At 45.3% G+C, this 27,290-nt stretch overlaps 1 protein-coding gene and 1 pseudogene across 2 annotated transcripts in view; one reads left to right on the forward strand and one right to left on the reverse strand.

The window, feature by feature from the left end:
- The first annotated feature begins 2,613 nt into the window (after nt 1-2,613).
- Stpg4 (sperm-tail PG-rich repeat containing 4) overlaps nt 2,614-27,290 on the forward strand; it is a 63,757-nt gene continuing 39,080 nt past the window's right edge. The window contains exons 1-5 of one of the 2 annotated variants that reach the window (XM_028892881.2): nt 2,614-3,485; nt 10,345-10,404; nt 12,852-13,109; nt 25,394-25,458; nt 25,692-25,746. In XM_028892881.2, the coding sequence (XP_028748714.1) occupies nt 3,402-3,485; nt 10,345-10,404; nt 12,852-13,109; nt 25,394-25,458; nt 25,692-25,746 (522 nt within the window). In that variant the 5' untranslated portion in view covers nt 2,614-3,401. The remainder of the gene's footprint in view (nt 3,486-10,344; nt 10,405-12,851; nt 13,110-25,393; nt 25,459-25,691; nt 25,747-27,290) is intronic. The other variant, XM_037197969.1, reaches the window with a different exon arrangement.
- Nucleotides 18,874-19,446, reverse strand: LOC114709205 (annotated as a pseudogene).

The following is a 27,290-nucleotide window of genomic DNA, read 5'->3' on the forward strand; positions in this document are numbered from 1 at the left end:
TTTAGTTTAGCAGGAGTATGGTAATAAATTCTTTAATATTTATAGTGTGTTTGCTCTCAGATTTCTGCCAGTAAAGCACTTTAAAAAAAGAATTACACGAGTGTATATGCATCATGTGCATGCAGGACCTGTGGAGGCCAGAAGGGGGCGTCAGGTCTGGAACTGAACAGTTAACTGCCATGTGGGTGTTGGGAACCGAACCTGGGTCATCTGCAAGAGCAGCAAGTGCTCTTAATAGCTGAGCCGACTCTCAGGTTTGGGAAATTATGTTTGTATCAGAATGTTGTTTAACCATTTATGGTAGTGATTTTTCAATTTGAGATTCTTAAGTCCATTGAGTTGACAATTTTTAGTAATTTTTTTTTAAAAACTGCCATGGGAGATTAGTTTAAATTTGGGTAGTATAACTGAAAAAGAGGAAACTGGTTGTGTTGGATTAACAACCCTAAACTTTCTAATACATATATTGTATGGTTTTTTTCAAGACAGGGTCTCTCTGTGTAGCTTTGGAGCCTTTCCTGGAACTTACTCTGTAGCCCAGGCTGGCCTCAAACTCACAGAGATTTGCCTGTCCTGCCTCTGCCTCTGCCTCTGCCTCTGCCTCTCTCTGCCTCTCTGCCTCTGCCTCCCGAGTGCTGGGATTAAAGGCGTGCGCCACCACTGCCCAGCTATATTTTTAATTGTGTATACATTTTAGGATTTTAAAGTTACTTTGGAAGCATTCTGAGGTATTTGGCATAATTTGGAGTCAAACTCTTCAGCCTTCAGAGATGAAGTTTATCATTGGGAAGTACTGTATTTTCCCAAGAAATTTTAGGAAAAGAGCATTGAACATCTGTGGTTCTGTCTTAAAAGCTACTGTTAACCAGAAAAGAACTCCTCATGGCCCTGTGTACAGTGGTGGTGCCTTTGGCTGGTTCTGTTTTTCCTTGCAGACTGCCTCCTGTGTCCCAGGCCTCTAACTCTTCCAGCTTCTCCTTGAAGTCCTCATTCTCTTGTCTACCTCCCTTGTCTAGGACGGCCCCCGGCCATGTGATGCTGGGGGTAACCGCAGGACCCGTGCATGCTAGCCAAGAACTCTGCAAGTGGACTTGGGCCCAGCCCCGGCCATATTTTCTTAGCTATGTTCCGTTTGTTTTATTGGTAAAAGTCCTTGAAGTCATTGACCCATGGCGTTTCTATTTTTGAGGTAAACCACTCTTCCCTCTGAAGGTTCCCTTCTCACTGTAACACCTCGTGTGGGTTTCTGGACTTCTCTGTACCTTCTTCATATTCTTCAGTCTCTAGGGTCCCAGTCCCTAGTCTACTGAGCCAGTTTTACAGCCTCAGCCGAAATAAGAAAACGAAATGAACACGGGGTGGACTTGATTAACCTGTTACATTTATTTCCATGTTAACCATGCAATCTGCAGTCATTTTTAAACTTGGTTTCTGGTACTTTTAAAAATAGTACATTGAAGCCAAGTGTGGTAGTGAATGTCTATAACCTTGGCACTTGGAAAAGTGGAGGCCTGGGCTGCAGGAGACTGAAAGAAATCCAGGGATTTGGAGGAATTAGATGAAATCCTGGTTTCTCCAGGTTCGCAGCACAGTTCCAGGGGAGCTGGCGTTGGCCTGCTGCGCAGCAGGTAAAACGAACCAACGCGCTGGCCACATGAGCCTGCTGAGCTAGATCCCAGAACCCACCTGTCAATGGAAGGAGACCGGATGTCACAAAGGTCCTCACATGTGCCGTGGACACAATGTCACATATACACACACATACAGAGAGAAAAGCAAATCTTAAAACTGGCCGAGTTGTTCTTAGTTCCTGTCCTGGGATTGAAATCAATTTTCATTTTAAAATCACAAGATGCTTCATTCAAGAACATCAGTTTTTAAAAATTTCTTTTTTGTATATGGTTGTTTTGTCTCCGTGTATGTCTGCACTATGTGTTTGCCTGGTGCCCAGGGAGGCCACATCCCCTAGAACTGGAGTTAAAGTTGTGAGCTACCAGTCTCTCCAGCCGTGAACATCAATTTTTGAAAGGTCCCACTGTTAAGATAAATTGGTACCTGATACAACCACTCCTATGAATAGTTCTTGTGTTCCGATTTTGTTTTTGTGTTTTTCTGTGTGTGTGTATGTGCAGGCCAGCATTTAAGTAGAGATCTTAGGACAACTTCTGAGAGTCAGTTCTCTGCCCACCATGTGGGTACCAGGGATACCAAACTCAGACCATCAGGCTTGGCAGCCTCGGGCACTATTTTTTCCCCCTCAGAGCCCTCCTGGCCCTGAGACTATATTTATATTTTAGATCAGTTTGTTTTCTGTGTATGAGTGTTTTCCCTGTATGTATGTGTATGCACCACGTGTGTACCTGGCGCCTGCAGGGTTCAGAGGGCGTCAGATCTCCTGGAATTGGAGTTACTGGATAGGTTGTGAGCTACCATGTGAGTGTTGGGAATCGGACTCCGGTTCTCTGGAAAAGCAGCTAGCGCTCTGGACTGAGGTTCTTTGGGAAAGCAGCTAGTGATCTTAGCCGTGGAGCTGATTCTCCGAGTCCACACTGAGGTCAGTTTTAGGAAACAATGGAGTCCTCTCACTCCCGAAAGTTGGTGATGGGAAACCGAAGCCTCGTGCTGTTGAGGGCAGCGGAGCATTGCAGCCAGATCGGGATTTGAATTCCTCAGCGACAGTGTGATGGTGTCACTAAGGAAGCTGCCCTCATTCTGCAGATGGAACGAATTAGCACGGGCGTCGCGGCGCTGCTGGGAGGGCGACCTGAAATGTAATGCATGTGAAGTCCTTGGAACACAGTAGGTCCTCCACAGAAGGAATCACGGTTGAAAACGCCGTTTTAAAAGCAATCTTTCTAGGTTGAGAAGCTACAGCCAAGAGAGGCCCAGCGGGCCAAGGGCCTACGGAAGAGATGGGTGATCTGCTCTCACAGCTAGTGTTCCGGATGGCCCCCCACCTCACCCCGGAAGTGGATGTTAAGGAAGAACTCCACGTTAAAGCTAAAGGCGCCTACCCGTTTCCCTTTCTAGGATGTGGGATTGGGGATAATTTGTGAGGGGATGTAGAAATTGTGGGTACCATCAGATGCGGGCAAGCCTGCCTAGATACACACATACCCAAGAACTCGGGCAACTTCACAGTCCCTATACTTTATGACACACGCACACGTGACGGTCTCTAAGGATGTCCACTGAGTCAGCTTGGCTGAGGCTTGCACGGGGCATCACTTCCCTGTCCTCACCAGTGGAGGTGACCTGCAGGACTTTGCACTGGTCTTTTAGGCGCGCAAGCTCAGAACCGGCGGGTGGCCGGGGCTCCCAGCACAGGCCCGGAACCGGCGGGTGGCCGGGGCTCCTAGCAACCGGCTGCCAGCCCGGACCCGGGGAGAGAGGAGGTCGCAATGGACGAGGCAGCCATCGCCATCAACCCCTCCGCAGTACCAAGAGAAGACCTGGGGCGTGGAGAGCCGCTCGCCTCGACCTCGGTAGGGTAGCCCGCCCCTTGCGGCCCCCCGCAGCCTCATCTCTCGGAGCCCCGGTGCCTCTTCCGCATCCCCGCGCCCGCACCTGATTTTCTTCGTTGTATTTGATTTCTTTTTCCTGCCTTACCTTCTCTCTCCATCTTTCGTCTTTTTCTTTTGTATTTCCCCCACACCTACTTGCTTCAGTAGAGCGATTAGATTTCCTGCCCTTTCTCCTTCTGTTAAAGGAACTGTTGGCAATTCTACCAGACGTCCTCTGCCCTGCCTCCTGGTTGAGTACTTTTTAAAAATAAATTTGGGTGAGGGTGTTTAGCCTATCATTTATCTTCTCCTTTAAAGTGAATTTAAAACGACAGATGTTCGGAGTCGCACGGACAGCTTCTCTCTTCCGGACTGGCCCTATTTCCCCCTCCTAACCAGCCCACCCCACTTCTCTGCTTTGGAGGGAGATGTGAGAAACCTGTCTTGACTTGCCTGAGAACATTTTCCAAGTGCAAAAGGAGCAACTGAAAAGTCAACAGGAATTTAATAAGGAGCATGCTGGATGGGAAGAGGTTGGTTCGGATGCATAGCATGGCATATCAAACCACGGGAATTCTTTTGTCTTCTGGAGAAATGTACATGTTTCATTGGAGCACTATAGAGCTTGTGAAGTTGTTGCAATCAGAAGAGACTGAATTACATCCATTATGTTTACCAGTTATTAGTTTTGGCCCGTTCTTGGTTGAGATAATCCTTATTTCATAATGAATATTACAAACAGAAAGAGTTTGCTATTTTAATGATTTGCAGTAGCACAACAGGAAAACTACACAGCTGGGTTCTGTGGACAGAGGGGCTGAAGGAAATGTGGGCTCCTCATCAGCACACAGAGTGCTTGCTGCGGAGACAAGAACCCCACTGGAAACTGAGGCATGCCCAAACCATCTTCTGCTTAACTCGGCCGATGAGATATTAAAAATAAAATCTACCATTTCTCAAGCAATGACTTGGTAAGTGTGGTTGTGGGTGTGTGTCTTCCTTTCCTGTTCCCTACTTCTCGAGACAGGGTCTCATTATGTAGCCCCCTGGCTGGCCTGGAGCTCACTATGCAGACCAGGCTGGCCTAGGTGGGTGCACCACCACCCCTCCACATCCAGCTAGTTCATATTTTTATACTTCTGTGAGAAAGCACAATACATGATTAGTTGAACAACTTTCTCATGTGGATTTCTCACTGAGCAAAGGAGCTGTGGCCTAACATCAAATTTTGTCACATTTGTTTTTCTTAGAACATCTCTGTGAGATAGGAATTGTATGATGTTTTGTTTGTGTTCTGACAAATAAAGCTTGCCTGAAGATCAGAGGGTGGAGCTAGCCACTAATTAACCTTAGAAGTCGGGCGGTGGTGGCACAAGCCTTTAATCTCAGCACTTGGGAGGCTCACACCTTTGACCCCAGCAATCCAGAGGCAGAGGCAGGAATATAAGGAGGTGGGAACAGGATCTCACCACCCCCTATTCGGTCTGAGGATCTGTAGAGGTAAGAAATCTCTAGTGGCTGCTGCTCTGCTTCTCTGATCTTTCAGTTTTCACTCTAATATCTAACTCCAGGTTTTTATTGATTAAGACGAATTAGGATCGGGCTGGAGAGATGGCTCAGAGGTTAAGAGCACTGACTGCTCTTCCAGAGGTCCTGAGTTCAATTCCCAGCACCCACATGGCAGCTCACAACCATCTGTAGTGAGATCTGGTGCCCTCTTCTGGTCTGCAGTCATACATGCTGTATACATAATAAATAAATAAATCTTTAAAAAAAAAAAAAGACTAATTAGGATCACACTTCATCTGGTGCCCAATGTGGGGGCATGAATTATGAAAAAATTGCTTGCCCATGGCTTCGTAGCTACTAGTACACGTCGGAGCTGCACGCAGGGGCTCCCACCAGAGTCACCACCTCACCGCTAGGTTTTCCTTTTTTCTCCAAGCTCTCTGGACGAGTTCGGGATTTTTCTGTTTCAGCCTCTTTACAGCCAATGCCACGGGCATGTGGACCCCAAATGCCTCTGGAGTTAGCTGCTTTCACAGGCCTGTCTCCCCCCCACCCCCAATGCAGATGGCTGGCTCTTTGGCTTTTTTCCCCCGTGGGTCGTGGGTTTTCCCTGAACCCCTCCTTGGGCTGCTGCCACACTAGGTAGCTGCCTTTACACCCACTCAGCTTCTACTGCTCTGTGCAGCAGCAGTCAGCCTCACACTTCACCATCATCATCAGCAGATTTGGTGAGACACCTGGGAATTCTTAAAGGGGGGAGGATTAGTTTTTTAAAAAAGAGAGAGTTTTTTTTCCCTTGTTAAAAAATAGGAAACACTATTACAGTGGAGAGAGTTAGGTCTCTGTATGATCACACAATGGATGGTTTAAAAATGGAACAATTAAATGAAAGGATAATGAACTTTTGTTTTGTTTTGTTTTTGAGACAGGGTTTCTCTGTGTAGTTTTGGAGCCTGTCCTGGAACTCGCTCTGTAGACCAGGCTGGCCTCCTCAACTCACAGAGATCCGCCTGGCTCTGCTTCCCAAGTGCTGAGATTAAAGGTGTGCACCACCACTGCTGGGGTAATCAACTTAACAGGAATTGACATAATGTTAGTTATCATTTTGATAATTCTTATTACCTTTGATAATTCTTGGTTTATCTCTAAAAATGTTGGTTGATATGAGTGCCAAGATACAGGCTTTAGAAGAACTTACTAAAACAGATCATAGAGATATTCAGACCCTGACAGAGGAATTTAAAGGAGAACCAACCTATTATATTACAAGATTAGAGAGGAACAGCCCAAGGTTTTCAAACAGCTAACCTTAATTTATCTAGTCACCTTACAGGAACAACTGCCAAATGACAGATACCCCCAAGTCCGTGAAAGAGCTGACAGGATTCCTGTGGAAATGTTAGATTTGAGGAGATTTAAGGAAGTGATAGTCTCATATGGTATGCATTCACCTTTTGTGAAGCAGATGTTAAATTATGGTCAACTAGTAACAGAAGTGTCCCACAAGACTGGAAAGACTTGGTTACAGCAGTATTGGAACCTGGTCCTCAATTACAGTGGAGGATGTAGTGGAAAGATGAGGCTAAGACCATTGAACACTGAAGTGTAGGGCTAGAGGTATTGAAATCTCCCAAGACCAACTTCTTGGAGAGGGAGATTATGCTGATATAGAAAGACAGTCTCTATATGATGACCACACCCTGGCTCTATGCTTACAGCAGTTTTGAATCTTGGGACAGAATTGAAGAAGTCAGAGAACTAAGTCATTTACAAAAGTTACGCAGGGCCCAAAAGAAACCTTCACTGATTTTTTACAAAGGCTGTCTCCAGCTGTAAATAGAATGATACCAAATTCAGAAGCTAGACAAGTAATAATTAAATCTTTGGCTTTTGAAAATGCTAATTTTTGATGCAAAAGGATAATTAGGCCTTTAAAGGCAAGATCAGCACCTATAGAGAAATTGACCTGAGATACAGTCAGAATTAAATTTCATAACCATGATGATGCTTGGATAGAAGAGGTGATTTCCAGAGGCTTGAAGGAAAATAAAAATGTCAAGTGTTTTCATTGTGGTAAACAAGGTCACCTATAAAGGGATTGTAGACAGGGAGTTCCTAGAAACAATGTTTTTTCTAGGAATAATCCAAAAGAAGGTTCCTCCCTTCTGGATTATGCAGAAGGTGTGGCAAAGGCCAACAATGGACCAATGAATGCAGATCAACAAGGGATAGACATGGTAACCCTTTGCCATTGGGAAACATCTTGGGGGGGGAGCTCTTGCAGGCCCCATGTCAAATTTGGTTCAGTTATTCCCTGTCACTGTGGGGGAAACTCCTCCCCAGAGCAATTAAAAGACCTATTGCCTATTGTAAAAAAAAACCCATACTGCTCTGGATGATAGAACAGCTTTAGAAGATAAAACAAAAATTTCAGGAGAAACCAGAACAAGAGAGACCTCTTGATTAGAAGAGGTGATAGTTCATCAACCAGCATGACCACTCAACCTAATTTAACTTATAAGACTAGCAAATGCTTTTCATTTGATCAGATATAACTTGCCAAAAGGGAAACCCCCAAAGTTAGGGTTGGGGCAGGGTTTTGTTTTTGTCTTTCCAGAAAAATAAAAACAACCATCTCGAGGAATTTAAAGACCTTTGGACAAATAAGCATCCAAAGAAGAAGGGAGAACTTCCCGGAAAAAAATTATGAAGAAAAGGAATAATCTGACCTAATGCAATCTCTGAAGTCTCCAAAAAGATGATGGGCCCCCACAATGATGATTCTACATGGACTATGGTAACACAACTAAGCTGACAAACACCACCTAAAGATTGACTTTGGACTACAAACTGCTCAGGACAATTTCAAAGTGGCTAGCTGAGATGATCCAGCCTCAGAGACTACCCTAGCCAGGACTTGAGACAAGCCATGCACTTTCCCACTACATAGAGATGGGACCACAAACAATATAGCTAGCTCTCTCGGACTTGACAATAATCCCAAATACTTTTTTCAGGGTCCCCTAAAGATGCCGTCACCCCCAGACAGCAGGAAGTAATCTTAAGAACGCTACACTCACATTCTCAAGAGATGGGGTGGGTGGTTTTTGGTTGTTCAATGGGTTATGGATATTTGTTATGATTTGGGGGGGTTGGTTACAAGTTGTTATGTCAGGAAAAAAGCTGAACAAAGGAGATTAGATTCAGAGATCTCATTTTAAAAATAAAAATGGGAATATAGAAATAGGATAAAAGGGTAGATTATTGAATCTATTTTCAAAAAGCAACTACTAGTTTTAAATCTTTTACATTGCTTGGATTTTTGTATACTGATACAAATTTGAGGTTATTTTTGTTATACTGTATATATGTTATAGAAATGAGAGGATAAAAAGGTAAATTATTGAATCTACTTTTAAACCAAAAAAGCAGCTACTTATTTTTACATATTTTACATTGATATAGATTTTTATATATTGATACAAACTTAAGGTTATTTTGGTTAGAACATACTGTACATACATTTCTACTCTTGTTCAAGGTATTGTACCTATACAGCTCATCTAACAATGCAATATAAATTTCTAGTCCTTGGAAGTTATTATTATAAACTATTTAGGATAACAAAGAAATATAGGTTAGTAGTCACCTATTACAATCAAACTTGTAGTCATGTTAGGTTTGTTTTCAAGGTCAAACATATATTTTAGATAGGCAAGTGGTCTTCAAACACTTCAGATATCTACAGAATATGGCATTTAAGGTTTTTCCCCCCCTCTGTGTAGCTCTGGAGCCTGTCCTAGAACTCACTCTGTAGACCAGGCTGGCCTCAAGCTCTGAGATCTGCCTGCCTCTGCCTCCCAAATGCTGGGATTAAAGGTATGTGCCACCATGCCCAGCTCATTTAAGGTTTTAATAATGTAAGGTTTTGTTTTTTTTGTTTTTTGTTTTTAATGACAATGAGACATGTCTGCTCCTGGCAGCACCAATCTACTTGAGAGAAGATGATGGGCACTGAAGAAATGCCATGTGGAGTTTACTTTTTTGTGGCCAAAGTTAGCCACTGAGCAAGAAACTGCCCTTGCCTCAACTGCTGACAGTATGCTGTCCAAATTGGACAAGCAGGACAGAAAAGAAAGTAACTGCTGAACTTTGCTAAGACAAGGCAGGATAGTCTTTCAAAAATCCTGCTTCACAGAAAAGTCTATCAGATATTCTAGATCTGTAGGCTGAAGATGGATGCCCCAACATTGCAGAGGAACCTTGGGTGACTGTTCAGGCAGCCAGCTGTTTCTGTCACTTCTTATTTTTGGAAGTTGTTTGCTCTGCACTTCCTGTTTACTCAGGTAATATATCCTTTTCAGGTCTCTGATGGAGTTGAAGACCAGATAATTATAGGTACAGTTTTCCTTGTTACCAGATTCAGAACAGAAACTCATAAAAGTGGTGTAAAGTGTATAAGGTTGAGAGATATAAAAGATAGTTTTGGTCTAGTAATGCAAATTAGAATAGAACGTGAATTAGGTACAACACTTTGGACTCACCAAGACAGGATAGATAATGGAGAATTTTCTCTGATTTTGTCAAATGCTAATGGACTAGACATTGTCAATGTAATTATTGCCTGTATATATTTGTATGTAATTATTGTATTTATTGTATATAGTTTTTCTATGTTAGCTAAAACCTTCACTTTTTATTTGGACAAAAAAGGGGAAATGTTGTATGATATTTTGTTTATGTTCTAACAAATAAAGCTCGCCTGGAGATCAGAGGGTGGAGCTAGCCACTAGTTAACCATAGAGGCCAGGCGGTGGTGGTATAAGCCTTTAATCCCAGCACTTGGGAGGCTCACATCTTTGATCCCAGTACATGGGAGGCTCATGCTTTGATCCCAGCACTTTGGAAGTGGAGACAGGACTATAAAGTGGGTGGAGACAGGATCTCCCTCCCTCCCAATTTGGTCTGAGGATTTCTAGAGGTAAGAAGTCTCTAGTGGCTGCTGCTCTGCTTCTCTGATCTTTCAGCTTTCACCCTAATATTTGACTCTGAGTTTTTATTGATTAAGATTAATTAGGATCATGCTTCAAGCAATGCTTATTTTAATTTCACCAAAGGGATTTTTAGATACTTAAAAATAACTTACTAGCTTAGCACTTTAAGGAAATAGTATGGGCGAAATATATCATTATGTATCTTTCATTTTCATGATAGCTAATAAATAGGTTTGGTAGAGGCAATTTAGTTTCTTCAAGTAAATATTTTATACGTCATATATAATTTCAAGAGATCACCTTCTAAACAAATAAGCAGATTTTGTGTTTGCTCATAGAAACAGATCCGGAAGAGTTCAACTCTTGATAGAGAAGGATGGTGGAGGGTAACATTAACGGTGTGTATATTTCCACTCCTTCCCATTTAAGTTCTTTTTGTTCCTGTTAAGGTTTTAATCAGTCTTCTTTTTCAGTCGGCAACACTTAACTGTGAGAAAATGGTTTGTTCGGATCTACACAGGTTACATTTCCCACCTGAAGCTTTAGGATTGGCCATATGAACGAGAAATTAGCTTTAAGTGTTGGACATAGTGAGAGTTTAGAACTAGGGTTCCGGGTCCTTTACTGGGTCCCCGGCCAAGGCCAACCATGATCTCATGGTCTCTGTCACACCTATTGTTGGAGGGTATTTGGCTTCAGATTTTATCGCTGATGGCAGAGAAGCCAGTCTGTTAACGTTGTGTCTTCGGGTAACCATTGCTGTGACACAACACACAACCAAAGCAGCTTGGGGAGGACAGGGTTTCCTTGGCTTACACGTCCACATCACTGCTCATCACTGAACGAAGCCAGGACAGGAACTCACACAGGGCAGGAACCTGGAGGCAGGAGCTGAGGCAGAGGCCGTGGAGGGGTGCTGCTTACTGGCTTGCTCATCATGGCTTGCTCAGCCTGCTTTCTTATAGAACCCAGGACCACCAGCCCAGGGATGACACCACCCCCAAGGGGCTGGGCCCTCCTCCACCAATTACTAATTTAAAAAAATGCCCTGCACACTTGCCAGCAGCCTGATCTTATGGAGGCATTTTCTCAATTGAGGTTCCCTCCTTTCAGATAAGTCTAACCTGTGTCAAGACGAGCCAGCCCAGGTGGTCAGTGTATAAAGTACATGAAAACAAGCTGGTAGCCTATAACAGAATGGGCAGTTTCTGTATTGTGGGCGTTTTCTATCAAAATGCTTCAACGATAGAGGCAAATTCCAATTGAATTAATTTTAGCAGAAGAAATGGGATGAGCTGGAAAGCTACGCACAGAATAGCAGAGACTGAAACTTCAGATCCAGCCACTCAGCCACACTGCAGTCACGGTTGGAAGTACCAAACCTCTTCTTTGCCTATAGACAATGTGCTGTGCTAATTCATTCTCCTCCTGAGGCTGGTGTTAAATTCCACCTCACTCTCAAGGCTCCTTAAAAACGGCACACCCAAATCTGAAAATAAAAAGCTGTTAAAAAGGGACTGGAGAGATGGCTCAGTGGTTAAGAGCACTGGCTGCTCTTCCAGAGGACCCAGGTTCAATTCCCAGCACCCATGTGGCAGCTTACAACTGTCTGTAACACGAGTTCCAGGAGATCTGACACCCTCACACAGACATACATGCAGACAAAACACCAATGCACATAAAATAAAAATAAATAAGTAAAAAAAAAAAAATACCTGCTTTTAGGGGAGCCTTTAGCTATCCAAGAAACTGCTCTGTACTCACTGGCCTGCATGGTCAAAGAAGGACTAACTTTTGGGCTAGAGAGAAGGTTCAGCAGCTAAAGGTGTGGCCCCTCAGGCTGAGGACTTGTGCTCAATCCCCAGCCCTCATGTGGTGGAGGGACTTCTTGACCTCAGACCTCTACATATACACCGGGGTAATGCCAGTCTTCACTCTCCACACACACACTATATATCTAGGGTCTCACTCTATATCCTCCGCTGGTCTGGAACTCACTGTGTAGACCAGGCTAGCCTTGAACTTGCAGAGTTCTGAGGTTAAACCGTGCCTGCAATGGAGTTGAAAGGTAGCTTTTAGCCGTTACCCTTCTATATGCTCAGCAGTTGCTTCAGAAAGGAAAACATCACAGTGCCTTTGAAATATTCTTCTATCAAGAGTGTTTGGGGTGGGGGTGGCTGGAGAGATGGCTCAGCAGTTAAGAAGAGCACTGGCTGCTCTTCCAGAGGACCAGAGTTCAATTCCCAGCACCCACATGGCGGCTAACGATTGCCTTAACCCCAGTTCTGAGGCATTCAACATCCTGCTCTGGCTTCTGTATGCACTGCACAAATGTGGCAAAACACCCTTATGCATCAAATAAAAATAAATCTGTTTCTAAGAATGTCTGTTAGGGGCTGGGGAGATGGCTCAACCGTTAAGAGCACTTGCTGCTCCTCCAGAGGACCTGGGTTCAGTTCCCAGCATCTACGTGATAGCTCTAAATTGTCTATAATTTCAATTCCAGGGATCCAACATCCTATTCTGACTTCTGTGTGCACCGGACACGCATGTGGTGCACAGACACACATGTGATAAAACTCTGATGCACACCCTAATAGCACTTGGGAGGCAGAGGCAGGCAGATTTCTGTGAATCAAGGCCAACCAGGACTACATACTGAGATCCTGTCTCAAAAAACAAAATTAAACAAAACAAAACAAAAACACTGATTCACATAAATAAATAAATTAAGAGTATTTGTTAAAATTGATAAGAATTTTTTCTTAAATTCAGAGACAAAGAAATACCACATAGAAATGGCTGTGCTGCACATGGTCTCACAACCGGTGTCGATTTCCCACAGAATACTCCAATACCTGGCACTTACCACATAAAGACTTTTATTGAAGAGTCCCTATTAAACCCAGTGAAAGCAACCTACAACTTTAAAAACGAAGGAAGGAAAAGGATACCGCTTGTGCAGAGAAACGATCCAGTCCCAACCGACCTGCCGCATTACAAGCCTCCCGACTTCTTGGAGCTGTTGAAGAAGCAGATGGCCTCCTACTCGTTCAAAGACCGCCCCCGGCCAAACCCCACCACCCTGGTTGACAAAGACGAGGTAAGGAGCGGCGGTCAGAGAGAGGGTTCTGTGGGAAAAGCTGCTGATCGATCGATCATACACTGGGGGAAGGTGCGTTAGATGCAGGGAATAAACCCCACCCCCAAGGGGAACCCCTAGGATATCTCATTCCCTACAGCAGTTGAACAAAGCAGAAGATGGCTTAGCACCCCGGACACTTGTTCTTCCAGAGGACCCGAGTTCGGTTCCCTGCACCCATGTCAAGCAGCTCACAGCTTTCTGTAACTCCAGCTCCAGGGGATCCAGTGCCACTGGCCTCCCCAGGCATCTGTATTCACGTCTATACACACACACACACACACACACACACACACACACACACACACACACACACACACACTAAAACCAGAGAAATCTAAAGATGGAACAAGGGCACTGTGGCTTGCAAATGTGTCCAGTGAGAGCTTTCCTGTGAGGTCTTAACCCAAGGAGAGTGCTCAGAGGCACATTCTGGCAGGCTCCCTCACCCGGGGAATCTTTGGATCTCTCTGGCCTTGGGCCACACACTGGCCTCATGAGGCAGTTGATGCGGTGGCCTCTTCTAAACGGAAGGTGCTGTCTCTTGCTGATCAGCCTTATTAGAGTGTAAGCATAACCTTTAAAACTCTCTCTTGGCTGGAGTGGAGCTCACCACTCACAAAGCCCTGGTTGCTTGACCCTTAGCATCAAAAAAAAAAAAATTTTTTTTTTTTTTCTTACAGAACTGAGTCTGTAATCATGGAGGGGTCCAATTCCACTCAGATCCACCAAAAGTTCACTGATAGCCGAGCGCTGCTGTGCTTATGGGACTAGGCTGTGCCAAGGGCAAGTGCTTCTGGTCCAGAATACTTCAGTAACAAGACAAGCCACGGCAAATCAAGGGTTGAGATAAAGAGTGTGGCAGGGAGAAGAGCTCAGTGTAGGCTGGGTGGGAAGTGTCGTTAAGTAAGGCTTAGCTGGCCCCTGATGATAAACATGGTTTCTTGTAGGTGACTTTGTTGTTGTTGTTGTTTGGTTTTGGGGACAGGGTTTCTCTGTGTAGTTTTGGCTGTCCTGGATCTCGCTCTCTAGACCAGGCTGGCCTCGAACTCACAGAGATCCCCCTGGCTCTGCCTCCCAAGTGCTGGGATTAAAGGCGTGCACCACCACTGCACGACATGACTCTTTTTTTCAAAATTTATTTACAATTGTGTGTCTGTGTGTGGGTATGTGAGTGTGAGGAGAGGCCAGAGGTGCCGGGTCCCCTGGAGCTGGAGTTACAGGCAGTTGTGAGCTGATGGATATGAGTGCTGGGAACTGAGCTCAGGGCCTCTCCAAGTGTCCTTAACCACTGGGCTGTCTCTCCAACCCCTCATGTAACTCAGTGCTTACCACAGGCTTCCTCAGACTCGCTTAGCTGGGAACCTTGAAGAAGGCTGAAGAGACGTTTCTTTTCTTTTTTCTTTTCTTTTTTTCTTTCTTTTTTTTTCAGACAGGGTTTTTCTGTGTAACCCTGTCCTGGAAGTAGCTCTGTAGACCAGGCTGGCCTCAAACTCAAGAGATCCACCTGCCTCTGCATCCTGGGTACCAGAACGAAAGGTGTCCGTCACCAGGCCCTGCTCAAGACAGCACTTTTAACTGAGGGTTTTGACCACAAATGGAGCCCTCTTTCCCATCTACCATGGACTCTACCCACAATGAGAGGGGCAGGCAGGGTTTTGGCAGCTGGAACCGAAAGGATGCACTTCTGGGCCCTTGCATAGCCTTTTTGAAGGGCTGTGTGATGAGTAGGTCTCTTCAAGGGATGTTGGCTTGTTACTTCACTCATTTTCCAGGCCTCCATGTCTTAAACGAAGAGAAGCTGGCTACCATCAGTCCTCGAGATTCAAGGCCACTGGCTGGACACAAGAGGTTGTAGCTGGGTACCATGGTACACGCTTCTAATTCCAGACTGAGGCTGAGGCAGGAGGATCTCAAGTTCCAGATAGCTTGGGCTACATAATACTCTATCTTCAGCCAGGCAGAGACAGGCGGATCTCTGAGGTCTACACAGAGCCTGGTCTACACAGAGAGTTCCAGGACAGCCAGGACTACATAGAGAGATCCTGTCTCAAAACAAAACAAAAACCCTTTGTCTTCAAAAGCAAAAATAAACAAGAAAGAGTTGTGATTGCTAAGTGAACGTAAAACTTCCAGCCGGATGTGGACACACATGCGACATGGAGCTGCTTGCTAACGCCTCCCTGATCCGGACTATGAAAAGAGCAGACTGTGAGGTTCCTTGGGTAAACCTGACTCTGTTTGCTTCAGTGAACAAATACATACCCTGGGTTATACTTGGCTTTACGACTTGGTATCAGGTAACCGAGCTACGGGTGAAATCCTGCTGGCCACCTCGACTCCTCGTTCTCTGCCATTCCTCCCTCCTGCTTTCTCTCCGGCTCTTCACCCACCCCCAGGGCCAGCCAAAGGCTCACCGTGGAAATATCACACAGAAAACTGTGCTGGGCCCAACTGAAAACCTTAATTAAAAGACCCAGGAGCTGAGCTTACCCAGAGGGCCGGACGAGCCTTCTGCAAACATGGCCTTCCTGTCTCTTCATCTTTTCTCTTCCCCTCCCCCTCCCCGAGGCCCACAAAGGATTAAGTTCCAGAAGCCGGGGAGTTTGGTGTTTACCTCTGTGAAGGTATCCGAGAATACGTTCAGAATGGAGACAGAAGAAATCTGTCTGCTCGCCTGTACAGTTCAAATTCTGATGTTTCAATAGCCAACCTCGATAGAAGAATTTGGATCCGGGTAGGCATAGTATATGTACATCAATGCCATTTCCTAAAATAGTATGGCATTCTCAGTTTTAGAGTATAGCTCATCCATACTGGTGGCTTTTTGTTTGTGTTTTTGGTATTTTGAGATGTAAAAATGTGACATCTCTCTCCCTGCTGCCTGCTTTTTCCCACTGGTCCATGGTTCCTCCCCTTATTTCTGAAAGAATTCGGCTTCCTTTACTCCGTCCTCCCCCGGCCCCCCCCCCGCCCCCACAGTGATTTTAGTACCCATAGAAATGGCTGGCTGGCTTCTTGGTTTCTTCATCCCTATCTCAGCCACTCAGATTTTTTCTCCCCAAGACTCATAATTTCAGGCCCCCATAGTGTCAATTAGATGACTCTTCTCCCGTCACCATCTAGCATCCCCGCCCCCATTCCACCCGAACCCACTCATTCTTGCACTTTTTACATTGTTCTCACCCATCTCGTGTTTCCTCTCTGTCACAAGCTTAAATTTCACACTCAGTCACGACGCCCCCTCCCCATGTCCACCGTCATCATCTCTGGCTTGTTTGGCGAAGCCACACCTTGGCTAAGCCTAACTGTGTGCCCGGCTGCTGTGTCCATGTTCTCAGGGACTGTCTCAGTTTTTAAGGCCTTCGCAGCCAGTGAGATCAAACGGCTTCTTAGTCTGTTGACATCCTCACTCCTAAGGGGCCCTGTCTCTCATCCTTTCTCTGACACCTCTTTCCAATCCGTCTTGGTTCTTCTTCTCGGCCTTCTTCACTATTTCTGCTCCTCTGTCCTATCCCGTTCATCTCAGCGTGCCCAGGAATTCACGATCTTCCGCATCTGCACTGTCCCCCTGGACAGTGAGCTCAGCCAGTCTCCGGGTAGTGAACACCGTCTACCCGTCGGTGATGGCCGGAATTCATGTCGACAGTTCCGAAATCGCCTGCCCAGATGTGTCCTTGAGTCCCCCTGCCTCTTTGAGCTTGAAAGGTGACGCAGGGTTTCTCAGCCTCAGGACTCCTGCCGTGTTGGATTACGTCTTCCGTGGGAGGGCTTTTCTGCATGTCCTCACTGGCCTCTACACCTTAGATGCCATTGGTATCCTTCCCTCCCAGTTTTAGTAACCCAAACCTTGCCAAGTGTCCCTGGTGGACCGCAGTGCTCTGCCTCCTGACCCTGGGTAACGGACGGCGCTGTGATGTGTGTGGCCTCGAAACACTTTTCCTGAGGGTTGACAGGCCTGTTGGGAGTGGAATTGGCTTGCTCAATTTCTTCCTTAGCAAATTCATGCTGGGCCCATAGGAATGCTGCTGCTATCCTTTGCCACACAAGCTGCTCTGTGTTCTGTGGCTCCATCACATCGCTTTTCCAGTTCCCAGGGGCCTTTCGTGGAGTCCTTAGATTTTTCAGCATGTGGTTATCTGTGACAACATGTTGCTCCTTGCTCTGCAAAATGTATTTTTGTGAATTCCCCAAGGCCTGGGCTGTTTTCCTCCCAGAGAAGGTTCACTTTTTCCTTTGAAACTTGAGGGGAGCTGTTGGGCTGGCCCTGCTCAGAGGGACCATTTCTTTGGTGATGGCTCATTTCCGCAATGCAGATCTTGATCGGAGTCTATGCAAAGAACTAGCCCAGGGTTATATTTCCTCAAGTGTGGGGTTCTCTTTCTGATTCCACTTGATATCAAGGCAGCCCTCTGCAGTCCGTTGGCAATGGGGTGAGGTGGGAAAGGTTGACTCTCAGGAACTAACCTTTTGGGGTCTCAAAGGCATATGGGTGGGGTTCTTTTAGACTACTCTCCCCTATCATTGGTTGGCCCAGGCTTTGGCCTCTAGGTACTTCTGGGGCTCTGTAGTTCCCTCAGACTCAGCTGTACTATTATGCTTGATTCAGTCTGTACCAGCAAACATCAGCAGGCTAATCCTTTATCTCCCTGGTTTCTCACTGTCCTTTGGAGTCTTATCCCTATTACCTCGTCAGCAATGTCATGTCTGTGCAGGTTTAAATGCTCTTCCTTGTTTTTAACATTTTATCCCCCCGTTTAGTTGCCAGTACTAAGAAAACTCATCTGAATCACCTAACCCATCACTGGCAGGAACTAGGCTTTCCAGAACCTTTCCCGAACTATTTTGAACACTCTACACATCATTTTTCATAACAGCAGACAAATCTGATGTTCAGACGGATCTTTCACACTCAGCCACGCCCTCGTCACTTGTGGAGTTACTGAGGATGGCACAGGCAAGGCTCTAAATCTGTCCGTCTGTCCCAAGGCAGGAAGTGCCGAGCTCCGAGGCCACCTGCGGAGTGGGCGTGTCTTACATCTTAAATGCCCCTGGTGTATTTCAAACAGAAATCTGAATCCTGAGACTTAAATACAGGCATTCCAGCTTGAAATAAACATGATAGAGGGATTCAGGATAGCTTCAAGTCAGCTCCCCCCACCCCGAAAGAAAGTGGTTCCACAATGAACGGACTAGGAGAAGGTGGTGGCACTGTCCAGCCTGCAGCCAGCGACTGAGCACAAAGCCTGTCCCCCGAAGAAGGTGGACCCACTACCGTAAAGATGAACCGCTTCTAGAAAATGCTGGCCAATGCGTCATCCACACCTGCCTTCGAGGGTGAGAACGGGCCGTGTTCTCTTACCATGCAACTGAAACAGACGTTCTGGTTTCCAAATGGGCAGAGGACAGGGGCTAGCGCCTCACCACAAGCTACAGCACCGACCGGAAGACCAAGGGACACTTGGCTTCAGCTAGTAATTCGTCACAAAGGAATAGTGACAGAGGGGACAGTTTCCCTGATGACCAAAACAGTGTGCAGAGGGGACAAGAAAGAGAGGTCCTCGTCATGACGAATGCGAAGAGCAGTTGGTGGAGTGTTTTGTAAGGCAATTTGGCAACCTAGAAATCTTTTTTTTTTCAATACATGTCTTTTATTGTCCCCACAGACACCCCAAATCGTACTTATAATTCAGGATCCTGTTTCTGGAGCTGGGTAACTCAGGTCTTACTCATCAGCCTGCCTCACTGTTCCCTTTTCAGACACACAGATGCCACCCCGAAACTTTCATGTCCTTGTTTTTAACTGTTGCGGCTTGCTGAATTAGAGCTGCTGAATTTGAAACAAGTTCAATGCCATTTTCTTCAAGGGTTAATTCATCCTTCTGGGCTGGAGAGAAAGAACGAACAACGCTTGTCCTCATCCGCACCCTGCGGACGTATTTTCACCCCCAAAATTTCAGATTTCAACCAAAGACCCATTCTCCTGAATAACGACATGGATGGAGAAGTGAGCATACACAGACCTCATGTGGTAACAGAAGCCCAGCGTGATATCATTGATCATGTTCTGAACGTGACTGCAGATGGTCAGTGACCAGCTCCTTTCTGTTAGCCCATTTCTGTTACCCCACCTGGAGCCTCTTCTTTTTCTTGCCAAGGAGACTCAGCTCCACGTTGTTTGATGGAAGTCCCTCTGGAAGGTTCCTCTGGGGCCCTTCGCAATGACTGTGTGCCCCTTCAGAGTGGTGTTGACATTTTCTGGAATGACGATACTCTGATAACTGAGAATAGGCTTCATTCTCGAAGGAGATGGGGCAAAGAGCAGCAACCTAGAAATACTTAAAATACAAGTAGCCTTAACTGTGGTGACACCGAGTTAGGTGGTCTAGGGAGCGTGCTCACTTTAGTGAGATCTACAGTCTCGCTAGTTCATTGAGTGCTTATATAACACAGTAGCATTGTTTGTACTTCATTTAATTAGATCCCCGCGCATCCTTGCGGCGGCACACTGCTAGGCACCCACTAAAAACAATGAGGCGTTGACGTGAGAGCGCCCCAAGTCATCATTAAATGAAGAAGGTAAATGTAAATGAATTTTATAGCCTAATCCACTTGTGCAAATGAAAATAAGTGCACACTTGGGTGAGGTTTATTTCCCCTTTTCCTTGAGAAGTGCGTAATCATGATTGGTGACCCCCCATTTGGGGAGTGGGCCTAAAGGGGGGCAAAGAGACTCCGCCTTGGTCTTTCTGAAGAGCTGGAGTTGTTTCCAGGGTGGGAGCTCCACACTTTCTCAATTGTGCTCATTTGTAAAGAAAAAAAAATCCCAACTAACGCTGTTCTCCTGTCCGGCGCGCTCTCTCTCATTCTTCCTATGTTCCAGTTTAGAGAGTCGCGGTTTGACTTCGTAGCTTAGGAATATGTCTATGAAAATCACAAACAAATGAAGTGGAAACGGCCGGAAGCGCCTGCCTCCGTTAGCGTTTGTGTTGCCTGTGAGGAGCTCAGGTCATGGGCAAGGACATGGATTTGGTGACACTGCCTAGGGAGAGACAGCCGGGTCGGAACCTTTCTAGACTAAGTCGACGGTACCTGGTGAGGAGGGGGTGGTCCAGTCATCACAAGAGCTCAAGACTCAACAGCCTGAGTCGGATCCCTGGATTCCATGGCTGGAAAGAAAACTGACTCCTGAAAGTTGTCCTCTGACCTCTACACACATGTCACCTGATATATGCACAAGGTACTCACACACACACTTACATCACACACACACAATCATGCACACACACTCTTACACAATCATGCACACACTCACACACTTATACGCACCACACACAATCATGCACACACTCATGCACACACTCACACACTTATATACACACATATCACACACAATCATGCACAACACTCTTACACAATCATGCACACACTCACACACTTATACACACTTACATCACACACAATCATGCACACACTCTCTTGCACACTTATGCATACACACATCACACACAATCATGCACACAAATACTCTCATACACATACTCACACTCATGCACACACACTCTCATACACTTACGCACACACACAAATACACACACATATTAAATAAATCATTTTAAAAAGGAAGAAAATGTAGAGTAGATGAAGCATGGATTTATTGCTACAGTGGACATGGCCGCAGGAAGACTCTGAGCTTGGGGATATTTCAGCAACATCCTCCAAAACTGAAAAGTAAAGAGAACAAAGATTGAAAAACTTCAGAGTGCCCAAACTCTACAAATGTGTTGAATGAACTTGTGAAAGGAAGGGAAGAACTATTTTTTTAAAAAAAGATGTTTCTCAGATAGTATTAGGTACCAAGCAAAAACTCTGAAAGAGCGGAGAGTAGAAAACAAACCAAAAAAAAGAGTTCAGCACACGCTAAAAAAAAAAAAAAAAAAAAAAAACTCTGAAAGAAGCCGGAGGTGAAAACATCCACTAAGGAGTCAGACTAAATCTTCTACCCAGCTCCTTTGCAGACACCTTGCCAGCAAGGAGAGACTGGAGTGGAGTGTTTAAATGTCCAGAGAGAACAAATCCACCAACCTAGAATTCTGGACTCCAGGAAACGGCCTTCCAAAAGGGATAGAGAAATAAAAACTTAGATCAACAGAAATGGAGGAAATTTATCACTAGTAGACTCTGCAAGAAACATTTAGAAAAAGTGTCGGAGGCCAGGGAGGTAGTTCCTTTGGTAACGTGCAAGAGGACCTGCGATTGGACCCCCAGGCACCATGCTTCGGAGTCGGGTGAGGGAACAAACTTCACATCTGTAACCCAGTTCTAGGAGGCAGACACAGGAGCATCCTTGCAGTTAGCTCACTGGCCAGCCTGCCTAGCCACTCAGTGCTCGGGAGAACCTGTCTAAAACAAAACAAAACAAAACAAAACAAAACAAAACAAAAAACCAAGATGGTGAGCCACTGAGGAATCACATGATGTTGACCTCTGGTATTCTCTCTTTCCCCTCTCTCTCTTCACACACACACACAATCACATTTTGAAAGAAGTTTGTTTAAAAAAAAAAGAAGAGCCCGGGTGGTGGCTCAAACCTTTAATCTCAGCACTTGGAGCAGACAGGTTTTGTAGTTAAGCAGCCTGGTCTACAGAGCGAGATACAGGAAAGGCTCAAAGCTACACAGAGAAACCCTGTCTCTAAAAACCAAAAAAAAAAAAAAAAAAAAAAAAAAAGAAAAACCCCCACAATGATATATGTCAGAAACTTAACTCTACATTGCTGAAATGAAGAGCCATTGAAGGACTACATCCAGGTCAAAGTTTTCATTGTATTGTTTCATTTTTGTCTATTGACTAGTTTTTGTTTATTGGGGAGGAGTCTTGATGTGTAGTCCAGGCTGACCTTGAACTCATGATTCTCATTCATTTGCCTTCTGAGTGCTGGGGTTACAAGTGTGTACTATCACACCTGGGTCGTATTCTAATTTACTTTTTATTCTTTTTTTTTTTTGGGTTTTTTGTTGTTGTTGTTGTTTGATAGTTTGAGACAGGGTCTCTCTGTGTAGCCTTGGCTGTTCTGGAACTCACTGGCTTCAAACTCAGAGATCCACCTGCCTTTGTATCTGGTGATGCATATTTATAATACACATAAATACTGTATGTATGTGTGTACTTATCTATAAGTGCAGTGAATGATAATGGCACAGATTCAGGAGGGGAGAATATTTTTTACATAGACAGGCTCTCTCTATGTAGCCCTGTCTGTCCTAGAACTTACCATGGAGACTAGACTGGCCTCGAACTCACAGAGATCCGCCTGTCTCTGCCTCCCGAGTGCTGGGATTAAAGGTGTGCACTACCACACCCAGCTTTTTTTTTTTTTTTTTAAACTTACAACATTTTACTCCAGCTCGGAGGCTGGCTTTAATTCCCCAGCCTCCTGTGTAACAGGGCACTGCATTGTCTACAAGATGGCATAGTGTCTTTTGAGAGGATGCTGGGATTCAGTACGGATGTACTTTGCAGATTCTAGGGCAAGCACTAGCCAGAGTTAAAGAAAACACTAAAGGGGCCGTGCTAAGAGGGGGGAGAAAACCGAGGCGCAGAACACGCTCGAACTTAGAGGGGAGAAGAACACGGAAAACTAGAAAAAGAAAAGGCATTTTCAAAACTCAACCCCATTCACGATAAAAACAAAACAAAGCAACAACAAAAAACTATCAGTCGGGGCCAGGGAGACAGCTCAGAGGTTAAGAGAACTGGCTGCTCTTCCAGAGGACCCAGGTTCAATTCCCAGCACCCACATGGTGGCTCACAACTCCCTGTATGACCTCTGACCTCCATGGGCACCAGGTATGTATATGGTCCACAGACATACATGTGTGTAAAATACTCACACACATAAAAAAGTCTAAGAAAATAAAATAAACATAGCATATAAATCCCTCCTAAAGTGCAATGGTAAGAAAGTGACTCCAGATTGGGGAGTCGGCTCAGTGGTTAAGACACTTGTCACCATGACTCCCGGAAGTTGTTCTCTGACCTCCACACTCGCATGGTGCACACAGCTTGTCGTGAATCACACACACACACACACACACACACACACACACACACACACATTAAAAAATGGGCCAAATACCTTGCAGACATTAAAGAAAATATGCAGATGGCAAACAAGTTTTATGTCATCAGGAAAATGACGATCAAAATATCAACCGCAGAGTGGGATCCCACTGCCCACCAAGGCCAGAACACAGACACCACCAAGTACGAACAGCAGGGACTCTGGTCCATAGTAAGTGGGAACACAGAGTTGTGGAGTCACGTTAGAGACAATTTTTCAAACGTTTTACATCCCTTTACCATGTGATTCAGCCATTTCATGCCTTATTACCGATAGGATTTGAAATCACACGTACACACACACACACACACACACACACACACACACCCCAAACTCATATGATGGTTATAGAAGCTTTGCTCATGATTGTCAAGTCTTAGAAGCAGTGAGGATGCTCTTCAGCAGTTAACAAAGATGTGCTGTGGTACATCCAGACAACAGAGTATCATTCAGCTCTAGAGAACCGTGTTTTGAAGCCATAGAAAGACATACAGGAAGCCTAATATGTGTTCGGTGAATGAAGCTGCTCTGAGGAGATCACCTACTGTGTGGTTCTAATTACATCATCATCAGTCTTATGAGCTGAGTGTCAGCAGTTTTTATTTCATTATTTCTTTTTTTAAGACAGTTTGTATAGCCCACATTGGCCCAAAATTTCCTATGTAGATGAGACTGGCCCTTAAGCTGTCTCCACGTCCTGAGTGGTGGAATTCCAGGCCTGTGTAACCTCATTGAATTTGCGCTGTGCTGGGGATCAAACCCAAGGCTTTGTGCACGCTCCGCAAGCACCCTGCCTCCTGAGCTACAACCCCTACTCTGTAAACTTTCTCATTGCATCTGCTCCTAGTGCTGCTATCTCAGCCTTGGGTTTTTTGCTTAATCCAGGATAGAAACCAGGAGGAAGCAAGAATACCATCCAAACGAGGCTTTCCTGGGGCATGTGCTCCTGCCTGATTGATACAAGCATAGAGCTCTCGAGCTGGTTCTTAAGGATGCAGAGAGCAAAGCTATATGGACAAGAAGGCAAGCGGGACCCCAGGATTTCTCACACAGCTTGACTGTTCTTCAGTGAAGGCCATTGATCTTGTCCTTGACATGACAGTCTGGGCGTGTGCATTGTTTTGAGTCTGTGTCTAGCTCACAAAAGATGGCGAAAGTGCTTACAACTGTTACCTCAGAAAGACCATAATATATTGGTCAAGTTCAGACAAATTGCCTATGCAAGTATTGCAAGAAAGCGTGTGGTGGGGGGCAACAGCTCCTGTATGTGGTCACTTACATCTTTGAAGACAGCCTACATCCTAGAGACACATCTTGACCAGATGTTAGGGCCATCCTACTCAGTATCAATATGACATGGTGAGTGAAGAGGGGAAATCCACAGAGGCAGTAATATCTGTGGCTGCCAGGAGTTAGGAAAAGAGGGGCTAACAGGCAGAAGATTTTAGAGCAGGGAAAATTCTTTGCATCATCTATAATGATGTGTGTGTGTGTGTGTGTGTGTGTGTGTGTACCATTGTACATTTGTCCAGATTCACAGAATGTACAATGCCAAGGGTGAACCCTAATGTCATTATGAACCTTCAGTGCAGACAATGTGTGATGTAAGTTCAGCAGCCTAAACAAGTGCATTGCTCTGGTGCGGATGTTAGTGGGGAACTCCCAGACATACGTAAGGGCAAGGGAGCTCTGGGAAACCATTGTGCCTGCCTCAATTGTATTGTGAACCAAAAAAGTCTATAAACAAGGTTTTAAACTTCTATAAGTGGGGACAGGCATACTGGTACATGCCTTTAATCTCAGCTCTGGTGAGGGTGGGGGTGGCAGAGACTAGTGGATTACTGTGAGTTCAAGGCCAGCCTGGTCTGTATATCGAGTTCCAGGACAGCCAAAGTTGCACAGTGAGATCCTGTCTCAAACAAACAAACACCATTCGTATATGTGAAAAGTGAATACATGCTGACTGTCTTGAAGCTCTGCTTTTGAAAGTATACCTTTTCCAGTCGTAGGGAAAACATGGGGAAATGTCGTGTGCCTGTACAATCAAAGGTTATGAATGAAGGTAATGTGGTGAGCTTATGAACTGTATTAACCTGTCATTGTGTCTGTCCCCTCTCTGTAGTCACTCCAGCTTTGCCCAGGACAGTACGAGATACTCCCTGCACCTGTTCCCAAGGCTGCTTCCAGGTAACTATTAGCCCATCAAGCTACTTTGGATCTCACACGAGACCTCATATTTGCATATGTGGCCATGTACCGATCCTGGTGGCTTTCAAACCTCGCCGTGAACCTCATATCCAGATTAACGTTTTAAAGTATTTAATGAGAGATGAGCAATAAATTAACAAAGATATCTTCACTTAAAAATAGATTTAGAAAACCATTTTTAATTGATTATTATTATTAATTTTTACATATAGGAGCTTCGTATTTCGTTCTGCGGTTCAAAGATTCCCACCGAACTATTTCACACCTGTAAGTAAAATGTAGAGCGTTAGTGCAAAACGGACTTGATGCTTACTCCTAATGTATTATCATTTTGCTCACATAATAGTAAGTGATGACTGAATGATTAAGGCAGTTAATACCAGCTATACATGTTAGCTCCATTCTACATAACTGCGACAAAAATACCTGCCCAAAGCGACTTAGGTGAGGGGAGGGTCTAATTTCGACTCATAATTTCAGAAACTTTAGCACACCGTGGTGGGGAAGGCATGGTGGAGTTCATGGTGGTGGAAGCCGGAGTTCATGGTGGTGGAAGCATGCAATGCTGGCTTGTTCACATCACGGTCACATTCACATAATGTACAGTGCCAAGTGTGAACCCTAATGTCATTACGGACGTTGGGTGCAGAAATAGCGGGCCAGAACCAGAAGTGGGTGCAAGCTTCAAAGGTCTGCCCCTAGGGACCTGCTTCTCCCAGCCATGCCTTACCTCCTAAAGGCTCCACGGCCTTCAAAGTAATGGCACAAGCTGGGGACTGGGCATCTAATTCACGAGCCTGTGAGGGACACTGACTTTCGAGCCATAACAGTCTGGTTCTGGGCCCTCGAGACTCACGACCGTCTCAGAACACAAAGTGAATTTAGTCTACCTTTAACCTGTCCCGACCCCGTGGACAGTCTCCGCAATCCCACCACGGTTCAAAGATCCAGAGTCTTTTTGGGTACTCAAGGCAAACTCTTAGCTGTGGGCCCCAGTATGGTAAAAATACAAGTTTATGTATTTTCAATGTTCAGTGGCACAGAGTGAAAGAGTCTCTCTCCAAAGGGGTGAGTGGGGACACAGAAAGGAAAAATGAGCCCAAAGTGAGGCCCACAGCCCGCAGAACAAACGTTATTGGGCATGTGGTGGAATCGTCTGGGCTCTAACAGGTTAGAGTTCCGAATTCATACAGCTTTGACATTTGCAGCCTGTGTGACCCTCGTCCATCTCCACTGGGTACCCGCACTTTTCCTTGGCAGACATCTTGTATTCTTGGCGTCGCCAGCAACATCCTGATGTCTCCATTACAGCTTAGACTTGGCTTCCACAGCTTTCTGCACAGCCGTCAGGGGCTACCTGCAGGGAACACAACCTTGTTACGCATTGCCCGGCTTCTCTGGAACCTTGGTGCAAGCCTTGCCGACCCACAAAACCAGAGCCGTACAGATACCACCAAGCTTTTCTACCAGCTCCATATGGACTGTTGCTGCCCTGGCCTTCCAGCGCCCGTGTGGCTAAACCTGGAAGAACATTTCCCTTTGTACCCATTTCCAGCAAAGCGCTCTGGCCCTTTTTAAACGGGAAGTCTTTTGAATGCGTTTTTTAGTTTTGCATCCTGACTCTCTCAATAGTTGGGGTCTTGCCCTCAAGGCATCTTTCCTATTGTCCCAGTGCGAAGTGCATGGTTTCTCCTAAATGTCTCCCATCTCTCTAACTGCTGATGCTTTGTTGGTAGTTCTTGCTAGCCTACAACTTTAACTGTATTCACGCTTCTTTTTTCATCAAGCTGCGCGTTTTCCAAATCCCTCTG

This window comes from Peromyscus leucopus, chromosome 22, assembly GCF_004664715.2.
Source record: "Peromyscus leucopus breed LL Stock chromosome 22, UCI_PerLeu_2.1, whole genome shotgun sequence".
In the NCBI taxonomy this organism is placed as follows: domain Eukaryota; kingdom Metazoa; phylum Chordata; class Mammalia; order Rodentia; family Cricetidae; genus Peromyscus; species Peromyscus leucopus.